Source organism: Miscanthus floridulus, chromosome 10, assembly GCF_019320115.1.
Source record: "Miscanthus floridulus cultivar M001 chromosome 10, ASM1932011v1, whole genome shotgun sequence".
Classification (NCBI taxonomy): domain Eukaryota; kingdom Viridiplantae; phylum Streptophyta; class Magnoliopsida; order Poales; family Poaceae; genus Miscanthus; species Miscanthus floridulus.
In genome coordinates, this window is record NC_089589.1 from 1 (window position 1) to 11,807 (window position 11,807).

The window sequence follows — 11,807 nt, forward strand, 5'->3', positions numbered from 1 at the left end:
TTTTTTGGCGGGGGGGGGGGGGGGGGGGGGGGGGGGGGGGGGGGTAGTGCTGCAATCTGACCAGATCTGCTGTCTCTGAACCAATATTTCTTTTTTTGCTACTGCTGCAATCTGAACCAATATGAGCAGTGTTAAGCAGCTGACCCTTCCCTGAGATCTGTCCCTGCCACAATATAATTCAGGATTAGCCCTGTTGGTGATGCAACTGAGTTGCATCTATTTCGATCTCCCTAGCTCCTCCGAGTAGGTCGACGAAATCGCAAGTGCCCCTCGATCACCCGTGGTCCATGTCATCCAATCATTTTGTAGTCTTTTACTTAAAATCCACAAGGGGGGATCCGATCATTTTGCGGCTCCGATCCATGCACTGCACGGCAAACCACGTTTTGAAGATCGTCTCGTCGGAGTTGCATCATCGCTGCCCCCCGTGAAGAAGCCGGCATCCGAGGTGTCAATGATTATTATTATTTTTTTGAAAGGCACACCAGAATGATAATGGTAGACGTACTTCTTTTAGTACGCACATAAATACAGAGTAGCACAATATGAATATGTACAGAGTTAACAACATGCACAATGTTTATACACAGACTAAAGACAACACATTTACACATGCAGCATGGGCTACCTGGCTACAAAGCAAAGAAACTTTCTAGAGCTCGTCAGGTCAGCCAAATGTCTTCTCGCTGCTGTAGCACATGTAAAGGAAGCCGTCCTTGTCCTTGTACGAGTCATAAACACTTCCCATCAGGCTAGCTGTGGGAAAAAAATGCATCATCACTTATCAATTCAGCTCAAACCCATTTCTACTTATGCGAAATGTCTAGTTTCGACCTCTGCGTCTTAAAGTTCTAGCTCCTAATACCTTTTACAACAACGATCCTACCGTAATACAGCCTACAACCAATGGACAAAATGTCTAAAGCTTCAGCAGGGATCAGAGAGTTATCAAAGGACAGACAGCATATTATATTGATGAACAACAATCTCACCTGTTTGGGGCAAAGTGTTGTTTACAAACACAAAGAGAGCTGTTCCTGGAGATAGGTGCAGCCTGGAGCGTAGTATGAAAACAAACTGCCCAACCGGCATGTCACAGGGAACCAGGTACCTGCACCAAAAATAAATTTGTATTGCTACATTTCAATCTTCAATCAAAGAGAATGGTCAATGAGGATACTGTTACACTTCAGTTACGAGCAGCATGGAATCAATGCCAATGAAACACACAAATCCATATATAGTAATGTATAATGGGCAAAAGGGAGTAACAACTTACTTTCTCTTCTCCATTTGTGGTAAATTACTCCTTGAAAACCTTTCAACAACGACCTGCAAATAGAAGCTACTAATTCAGGACTGCCATGTTCATCAAGCAAGAGATGCCAAACAGAGATAAAGGGCAAAAAGGGGAATGCAGAGAAAAATGTAGGTGATAATTTAGGTTGATATATATGATCAATTTCAGTTCGGTTTGTTCTGAGTACCCAAAACTTATCAATGATTTTAGATTAGAAATTACAACGTTCCAAGACACTCATGAATGAATGTAAGAACCTTGAGCATCAGAAAATTGATTTGCAAGGAGTATTGAGGACATAACTGAAACCCTGAATAGACCAGCACAATTATTTAAAGTGTAAATTCGTTGTGGCCAGCTCGCGAGGCCAGCATGTCCACGTCGATTCAAATTTTTGGTCCGTCAGATCTTCGAATCGATGGCCCAGATCTCTTGAAGCCGATTTCGCCGGGAGCGGCTTCTTAAACTTCTCGTGAGATTTCCCAGGCTTTCTCCTGTACTTCTCCGGCTTTCCGCTTTTGATCCGGTGAAACAGATTATACCCGCCGCTCCCGCTTCTCCTTCCAGCTCCTTTCCCCATCCCGATGGTTCCCAACCCCCGGACGCCCTCTGTCTCCTCTCCGCTCGCCGTCCCTCCTCTCGGCCTCGATCGAGTGCGGCCAGGGCGACGGTAGACGGAGTCGAGCGGGCCGGCGCAGCTGCGGCCGCCCCTCTCTCCTCCCCCGTCCCCACCACCCCCCCCCCGTCGTTCCCTCCACCTCTCCTCTCCCTCTCTTCTCCTCTCGGCTCGCCCCCTCTCTCTCTCCTCTCCCGATGCGGCGTGCGAGAGCAAGGCGGCCGCGGGTGAGACCGCCATCCTGCCGCACGGCGCCGAACGCCACCGCTGACGGCGGTGGCTGTCCCTCGCCACGCCGCAGCACGGGCCCCGCTGGTGGCCGCCGCCGTGGCTCTGGTCTGCGTGCGCTCAGGCTACAGTAAACCCTAGGTCGTCAGCGCTCAGTGCCGAGCCCGCCCCCGTCTCCATCTCTCTCTCTCTCTCTCTCTCTCTTCTCTCTCTCTCTCTCTCTCTCTTTCCCTGTGCCGTGCGTGCCCCTATGGCTGCAACTGTCCTCTCCTTGCTGGATCAAGTGCGGCGGCACCATAGCGGACAGCCACGGACGCGCTCCTCATCCAGGTTCGTGTGCCTTGCATTTTGTTGAGGTCACCACCGGCCCAGTGCATGCTTCAGATTGCTTGAACTTGATCAGACCTTTAATTCTGCAGCCCAACAATTTTCGCTGTTACATTACTGCTGCTGAAATTCATCTTCCATTGTGTGCGTGTTTTATGCCCCTTGTATAGTCTTTGGCAACAGAGTAATAAACTTGTCATTTTTAAGTATTTTCAATGCTTAGCTTGGGTAGGGTACCTACTGAGTACCTGTCAATGGAATTGGTATTATAAGGTGTAAACCCATCGTAATTTCTTGATTTGCATTGATGTCAACTTCATATATGTTTGATTTCCAAGATTGATCTTTGCAACAGGGGTTGCTATTTTGAGGCTGGAGGTGTGCTTAAACTGGAAACATCCCTTACTGTTGCCCTCAAAATGGCATTGGAAACTTGGGCTTCATGGGTGAAAGAGAGAATAGATCTAAGGCGAACACGAGTATTCTTCCGCACATATGAACCGTCTCATTGGAGGTGTGTTTTTGTACCATACAAATGAGGTTTTGCTTCCTTCCCTATTGAATTTTAGGAGTAGGTACAATTCAAAATGAAGATATAGAGAACTGCATCCTCAAAATTACGTTATGACTATGTGGCTACTCAAAAAACAATTAAGCACTGTGCGCAGGTCATTTTGAGAAAGTACATACTTAGTGTGTGTGTTTTTCACATTTACAGTGGCTTGAATCAAAAGGTGTATGAAGTAACAGATCAACCTACAACTGAGGCCAATGGAAATGACAGGAGAGAATTTTGGTATATACTTGCTGCGGTTGTGGCAAATATGAGTGTCCCTGTGACCATACTAAATGTGACTTTCATGGGGGCATTTACAAGTGATGCTCATATTGGCCTTTCGAGTCATCCTAATACCATACTTGATTGCAGCCACTTCTGCCTTCGAGGAGTTCCAGATGCTTGGAATGAGCTTGTATTTTCCCACTTTTGTGGCAAATATGAGTGTCCCTGTGACCATACTAAATGTTACTTTCATGGGGGGCCTTTAGAAGTGATGCTTATATTGGCCTTTCGAGTCATCCTAATACCATACTTGATTGCAGCCACTGGTGCCTTCCAGGAGTCCCCGATGCTTGGAATGAGCTTGTATTTTCTCACCTTTTGACAAATGGTGAGTTCCTTATTTAGGAACATTCTTATATGTTTTTTTATAGATGTTCCTAAGTCATCCAAGTAATATTTTAAGGCTTGTTCTAGGCATGTAATATGCTGGTTTCCTTTTATTGCTCAAATATTTCATGGCTTCTGTTGATTTTTCTTTGATGTGTATGTAGCAAAACATCGCTCATTGATTCCTCTCAAATTAGATGCAATCCTAGGAACACACTAAGTAAAGTTCGGCCGAGAGATTAACAGACCATTCATATGGGACCATTTGATATGCGATTTAGATCGACACAGGGAGATTGAGTATTTTCCTACTCAGTGCTACCTCTTAGGCTTCCTCTGGGTTTGCCTGAAAGATTAAAACATCAGAGTCCAATATCTTTTCTGCTTATGCTTCAGATTATGCCTTCCGGAATTTGGACTGACGTATCCACCTTATTTGATATGCTTAATTCATTATAGCTCCATGGTTTCTCATGCCTCCTCCTGTCTGTGTAGTTTGGAAGCGTCTTTTCGATATTCACAGATTCCAGCGCCATAGGCCTGTGGACGTTTCGGTTCAGCTTATAGCCCTGGTGTATGTGCTACTTTTGTTCGTCACAAATTTCTGCAGCACCAATGGGTCTCTTTTTGCTTTTGTTGGGCAGCCAACGCGCATCAATTTTACGCCTTTGTTACTATCCGTTCATTCTTCTGCATGCTTGTTTCTGCTTCTTAGATGGATTCTGTACTAACCCGCTTCGTCTTGTTTGTGTGTGCACATATAAACATGTTCCTCCTAGGTATATGTTACACATCCAGATTCAAATCTAAAGTCTGTTCTTATATTCTCTGACTCTTTGACACAGATTGCCCCGTAGCTGGTGGTTTCCAGTTGTTCCACTTCGCCTTGTCCTGCTGTTCAACACATTGTCCCCTACAATAGCTGTGGACTCCACGCCCTTTGGTATCTCAAGGCGCTTTTCTCCATGCCATCCTCACTTCTCGTGTTTTCTCTACGATACGTGCTCTCCTTGCAAGCGCCGGGGCCAGGTACGTGTGTGCAGCTGGCTCCCCGGCCTACAGCTGACCCGTTGCGCACGGCGGAGGTGCGCTCTTTGCCCCCCCCCCCCTCCCCTCCCTCCCCTAAGAAGCCATTTGCTCCTGCCACTCTTGTTTTAAAACGTGTGGATCATGCAAACAACTGATATCCTCCATTGTACGGTGATGATTAATTGTTTCATTTCTCTTTTTTACCTACTGAGGCTTTGGGGTTGTGCAGTGATTAACTTTTTGGGTGCTGAGACGGTACGACTATGCAGTGATGATCTGTTATATCACCCTTCCATGATTCTTGCTACTGCGTTTGTTTTGTGATGACAGTGACACTATAACTTAGCAATTCTCTTTTGCATGTGTTCTTCTCTTTGCTTTGTTTGCTACATTCTGTGCATTTGTTACTGAGCACAGGTCTATTGTGACGTCTTTGCATCGTGCGTCTCAGATGGCCAGCGAATTCTTTGGTATCTGAAGGCGTTGTTCTCCATGCCATCCTCGCTTTTCCTCTATGTTAAGTGTTCTCCTTGCAAGCGCCGGGGCCACGTACGTGTGTGCACCTGACCCCCTGGCCTTCATCGTTGGAGGAGCCCCACACCAGTGTATCTGGCCCGTTGCATACGGCGGAGGTGCGCTCTCGCCCGTTCTCCCCCTTCCCTTCCCTCCCTCTCGTCACTGCTATTTGCCCCCCCCCCCCCCTCTCCTAAGAAGCCATTTGTTGCTGCCACCTCCATTGTATGGTGATGATTAATTGTTTCATTCCTCTTTTTTACCTACTGAGGCTTTGGGGTTGTGCAGTGATGAACTTTTTGGGTACTGAGACGATAGGACTGTGCAATGATGATCTGTTATATCACCCTTCCATGATTCTTACTACCTGCATTTGTTTTGTGATGACAGTGACACTATAACTTAGCAATTCTCTTTTGCCTGTGTTATTCTCTTTGCATTGTTTGCTACATTCTGTGCATTGTTACTGAGCACAAGTCTATTGTCAATGACGTCAATGATGACTCTGTTGTTGCTTGATGATAAATATTTCTTGCCTCTAATTTCAGCTTCCCAGACTCCTTAGGATCAGCAGAAAAGAGATGTTCGCCCTGGCCGCGAAGGAGCTGAAGCTGACCATCCAGTCAGAGGCAACCACACAGACTGACGACGGCATGTTCGTCAGTAGACTAACCCTTGGCAATATGCTGGCAAGAGTTTCCTATGACATCGAAACCAAAGAATTTATTGGCGGTGCCGCAATCTCGAAGAACTTAGCGATTGAGAATGCATACCGCAGTATACTTAAGTACCTTGAAAACGAGAAACGGATTGAGATTGATGACTACAATGCGGAACGTGTCTCAGAACTAAAGGCCGACATGCTTTTCTCTAAAACATGGCTTATGCTGTTTGAAGATAAAGCTAAAAAACTGAAACAAGATATCAGTGCAAAGAACACGGCGCTACAACGGTTTTTTCACTCCTTAAATTCAGTGTGCCCTGAAACGTCCTCCATGGTCCCCCTCCTCGCATGCAAGCAGGCATCGCCAGCGAAAAAAAGAGCACGCCAGCAGCAGATTTGCAGCAGCGGCAACACAGATGCGTCGTCGGTTTACTCCAAGCTGTCCATGACCTTGTCCAAGCTATGTGCGGAGCTGCTCCGACTTCTTGAACCTGCCGACCAGGACATGTCCCCCCATGTGAACAAGCTACGACCTGAATGGCCCTGCGCTACACCTGACAGGATCGGTACAACTTCTGAAACCAGCACCCCTTCCTTCGACATTCTCTCCAAGCGTGCAATCTATCACTGCGAGCGTCATCCGTGTTGTGTTAGCCTGGCTCCTGAATTCTGCATCGCTAGCAATGTTCTCTTGCCACTTTTGTGTAAAATTACATAAGACAGCTACCACGGCAAACTCCATGTTTCGTATAATATATGCTCGCTATAGTATCTCATCATCGTTGATAATTACAGCTGTCAGTTAGGTGACTCAATTTTAGTTAGGCACCTATAATATTTGTTATTTGTCAGCATTGTGCCATTTCCCAGATAGATTTTCGGCCATTTCTAGCGTGCATGGGCGCGCGCAAATCACTAGTAAACAAAATAAGATGAAACCCTGAAGGAACCCCCAGGCCCCAGCATGAGAAAGACATGTATTTCTTTTAGAATTCCGAAATCCGAAAGGCTAGGAATTGCGTGAGCAACAAAGGAATTCTCTGTATCCTAAAATCAGCTGTGCTGTTTGGTTCTGTAAATCAATATCCACATACACATGATGATGGTTGATTAACATGTAGAGGAGGATGAATGGATGTGGAAAAGGAGAGGACAGAGCAGTATCAACTAAGACTACGAGTAGTAATCTATCTACGTAACCTATATAGATGGAACCCACTAAGGGTATACTTCTATTTCTTTGTAACCATGTTGATCCACGTCATCACCTAGGATCACTTCTCCAGACCAATGCAGCGATGCCGCCCTCATCTTCTTCTGCTTCCCAGCACTGCTGTCTATTCTGATTCATTCAAATCGTCTCCTCACTTTTCATTTTGCCAATTCATCCACTAAATTGACAAGCTAAAGTGCTAAGCAATCATGACATCCATTATTTTTCCTCATTATATGCACTTCTAATCCAATAGCTAACTGATGCATGCATGTTATGGTTTACCGCCTGACGTTCACTCTCTCCGCAATTTTGTTATGTGGTGGGCGTTGGACAAACATAAAGTCCCAACGAAGTACGCCGGGCTCATTAAGGACATGTACAGCAATGTTATGACTAGAGTTCGAACAAGTGATGGAGACACGGATGACTTCCCGATTAGGATAGGACTACATCAAGGGTCAGCTTTGAGCCCTTATTTGTTTGCTTTAGTGATGGATGAGGTCACAAGGGACATACAAGGGGACATCCCTTGGTGTATGCTTTTCGCGGACGATGTAGTGCTAGTTGATGAAAGTTGGATAGGAGTGAATCAGAAACTGGAGTTATGGCGGGAGACTTTGGAGTCCAAAGGTTTTAGACTTAGTAGAACTAAAACTGAGTATATAAGATGTAACTTCGGCACTACTACTCGGAAGGAGGAAGATGTTAGTTTGGAAGGTCAAGTAGTGCCTAGGAAGGATACCTTTCGATATTTAGGATCAATGCTACAGAGGGACGGGGATATTGATGAAGATGTTAGCCATAGAATCAAAGCAGGGTGGATGAAGTGGCGGCAAGCGTCTGGTGTCCTATGTGACAAAAGGGTACCACAGAAGCTAAAAGGCAAGTTTTATAGGACGGCGATTAGACCTGCTATGTTGTATGGTGCAGAATGTTGGCCTACGAAAAGACGACATATTCAACAGCTAAGTGTCGCGGAAATGCGTATGTTGCGTTGGATTTGCGGTCATACAAGAAGGGATCGAGTTCGGAACGATGATATACGTGAGAGATTAGGGGTAGCGCCAATTGAAGAAAAGCTTGTCCAACACCGGTTGAGATGGTTTGGACATGTGCAATGGAGACCTCCAGATGCACCGGTGCATAGTGGAATCCTAAGTCAGGATAGTAACGTGAAGAGAGGCAGAGGAAGACCGAAGTTGACTTGGGTAGAGGCAATAAAAGGAGACTTGAAAGGATGGAATATACCCAAAGACTTAGCCTTAGATAGGAGTGCTTGGAAGACAGCTATTCACGTGCCTGAACCTTGATTGCTTCTGTTGGGTTTCAACTCTAGCCTACCCCAACTTGTTTGGGACTTAAAGGCTTTGTTGTTGTTGTTGTTGTTGTTGTTGTTATTGTTTATTCTTTTGTAGTGGATTATTGATGAGTTTCTTAGTAATTAATTAATCTACATTCTATTACAGTAAGACTCAATCGTAAGATCGGTGGACGCACACGCTGCCATGCTGTGGCATCAGAGGTCTAGCATTCTCTCTCTCTCTCCTTCCTTCTCTAGCGTGTTCTCTTTCAGTTGCTAAGATCATGTATCAAACTCAATAGGGAGCTACTTGAGTACTAATGTCTATCTATTGTAAAATCAGTTAGGTCTTTCTTTGCAGGGTCCATGCAGCCTTTTTAGTGATAATTATTATTGGTTCTTTTTATCCTATTACACTGTCCTGTTTCTCTTTCCCAGGTGAAGTAAAAAAAAATGTAACGAGAGTTGGACTAAGTAGGCTACTATACTATGCTGAATATAAGAAGCACATGTTAGTTATATGAGGCTTTTACCTGTGTACCCTTAAAAAAGATGTCACACTCCTGCGTACCCCTCAAAAGTTGGTCGTCACGTACATGCCCTCGCTCGAACTTTTCTTTTCCCTCACGCCATTCCGTCGGCATTCTGTTAGGTTTTGGCCGTTTGGCGGCTCTGACATGTGGGACCGGGCTAGAAAAATATCCTCCTTGCCTTCTGGGTCACTGACATATTGGGCCGCCGCGTCATTGTGCGCCGCGGGGGCGGGGTCGGGGCCCGGCGCCCGCGGCGGCGTGACTATGCACCGGTTCCTGCCGGCTGCGCACGCCGTGGCCGCCGGATCCCCGCTGTGCGCCTTCCGGAAGGCGGGGTCCGCGCAGCCAAAGGCAGCCTTTCCAGCACATTGCCACGAACCACCTGCCGCCCCTCTCTCCTGAACGCAAGAACGACGGCGGGAACGACGATGAGGCCGAGTCCGACGCGCATAGCACGCGGGGGTTCGCGTCCAGGCGGTGCGGGCTGCTGCCCACCCAGTGCGTGAAGAGCGCCCTGCTGCTCTCCTGCGGATCGCGGCGAGGGACGGGCAGGCCGTTCCTGTCAACCTGCGGCGGGAGCAAGAGGGTAATGGATCCGCTGCTGCAGAACGCGCAGCAGCTGCAGCATACCGGAGACGATTCCAGCATGGTAGTCCATTGCTGTCACTGCTCCATTTCCTCGCGTGCATGAACTTCAATTCACTTGCTTGGGTGCTGATGAATAATGAATTGATTGCCATGTCCCAAACAACTGACGCCTGGTGGAATGGAATGTCGCAGCAATCCTGGGAGGAGGTGTACGTCAAGTCGCTGCTCCGATCAGGCCGCGGCTGGCTGACGGGGCCAGGGGCCAGCGGCCACCGTGGCCTCGGAGTCGGAGCTGGACAGGACGATGCGCGAGCTCTACAGACGCCGAGGGGGCCGTTATTGCCAGGCATGAGATCGTGCTGTCGCCGCCGCAGCCGCTGCTGCTCCAGCCGCCGTTGCCCAAGTAGCCGTCGGAGTCGTGGCTCTCGCGCGCTGCCGTCCGTGTCGACTAGGCCCCCGGCTACGTCCTTCTTGGGGCTCCATGTGCAGTCCAGGAAACACGCTCCGTTGCCGTGGTGCTCCATTGATTCGGCCAGGGTGGACGGTCATGGCGGCCAACGGCACATACGTGTGCACGGTCCGCTGAAGTGACTTTAACTTGTTCTGGCGTTTGTTGTGATCGCACCGCCTGCTGTTTACTGCTGATCGACACTGTCCGGAATGTTCAGGTGACAGAAAAAAGTCATGCTTATGTCTGCAATGCTCCACGCAGCAATGCAACTATGCAAAGAGACAAAGTAGATGTAGGTAAATATCGGTATAGTACCCGTATATATATTGGACAGTAAATACTGTAATACATCATATCACTCATGTTTGCTCCCTACTTGGTTGATCAAACATTAGCACGCGGCAACCACAACTAGAAAGGGAGTGCCATTACAACAATAAAGGTCCTCGTCATCTCTTCAACAACATAGACGAGCATCCATGTACTCGATCATCGGCCGACTAAGAAACTGTCAAGCTAGGGGCACCGTGTGCCCTTGTTTCTCGTAGCCTTTTCTACCCCAGATCAGGGCATGCTAGTTCAGACTATATCAGCTAATCCGTGACCCCCACATGACTGACGGCCCAACCGAGCAAGTTATTCACAGGCCAGCTTCGTGCCAAAGACAGAGGCTGCCGGAAGTCCATGGTGAACGCGTCGTCCTCGATCTTCCCAAACTGTAGGATCACCGTCTCCTCATCTCCGACACATTGCAGTTCGGGCAAAGCACACGCCGCCTTGGCGCACCACCATAGCTGCTGCTACCTTGTGACATGGCTGTCAAAGAGAGAGGGCTCAAGAGAGTGGCAACTCCCTAGCCTTTGACGCCAATATATAGGAGGAGAAGGGCAGGCTCTTTGGCACCAAATCCCTGCCCTTTGGCGCCAACAGCGGCGTCTTTGGCGCCAAAGCCAATTGGCCTGGCAATGGCATAGGGGAAACGAAAAAGTTCAGACGCCCATACAAGCACAAGGGCAACTGAGTCATTCTCCAGAGCCGTTACCCACCGTGAGGAGCAAATGCCGACGGAATGGCGTGAGGGAAAAGAAAAGTTCAAGCGAGGGCATGTAGGTGACGACCAACTTTTGAGGGGTACGCAGGAGCGTGGCATCTTTTTTAAGGGTACACAGGTAAAAGCCTCTAGTTATATAGCCAGTGTGTACGAACTCTGCTCATTGATGTACGATGGTTGGCATAATTATGTGGTATAATACCATTATTTTTAATTGTATTATAATTTATTATTTGCCATGCAATTTATTTCATCCAAAAACATTTCCCATTTTAATTTGTTCAAACATGCGAGGTATCACCTAGTGTAGTATAGTAGTAATAATAGCAATAATTGATTAGCGACGCGAACAAAAAGGAGAGAAGCTGAGTCAGGCTCAGGCCCTGCCCGCCTAGGGTTTGGAAGGCAGAGAGGCAAGCAAGCTGAGAGAGGAGAAAGGAAAGGGAATAGAGAGACTCCACATACGGGGATCCTGGCGGGGTAGTTGGCGATCATGGCAGCGGATTCCTGGAGCCTCTCATCTGCACCCCGACACCAAGCATGCATGCATCATCGAATTACTCAATTGAGTAAACAGCAGAGTTAGATGTGGACTGAGAGCTACTGACCGAAGTTGAATTCTTGCTTGAAGGGCTTCATGGCGGATCAGATGGAATCGAATCGTCGATCGCTTTTGCTTCCGTCCGTCAATGAAATCTCCTCTGCTCTCCGTCTCCAATCGGCCGCCGCGATGGGGGGATGAACAGGGAAGAAGAGGAGGAAGCAAGGAAGGGGCGCTGAAGCTGAAGCTGTAGCTGGTCTGGTCTGGGCTGGGCTGGGCTGC

General features: G+C 47.7%; 1 protein-coding gene across 1 annotated transcript; it reads right to left on the reverse strand.

Annotated features, from left to right (window-relative positions):
• Window positions 1-479: 479 nt before the first annotated feature.
• On the reverse strand, window positions 480-11,768 carry LOC136486018 (autophagy-related protein 8D-like). The gene is made up of 5 exons (XM_066482780.1): window positions 11,593-11,768; window positions 11,450-11,505; window positions 1,280-1,332; window positions 993-1,111; window positions 480-756 (listed from the first exon to the last, which is right to left on the reverse strand). Exons 1-5 carry the CDS (start codon window positions 11,621-11,623, stop codon window positions 668-670), a joined length of 348 nt encoding a protein of 115 aa, XP_066338877.1. The 5' UTR covers window positions 11,624-11,768; the 3' UTR covers window positions 480-667.
• Between the last annotated feature and the right edge of the window lie 39 nt (window positions 11,769-11,807).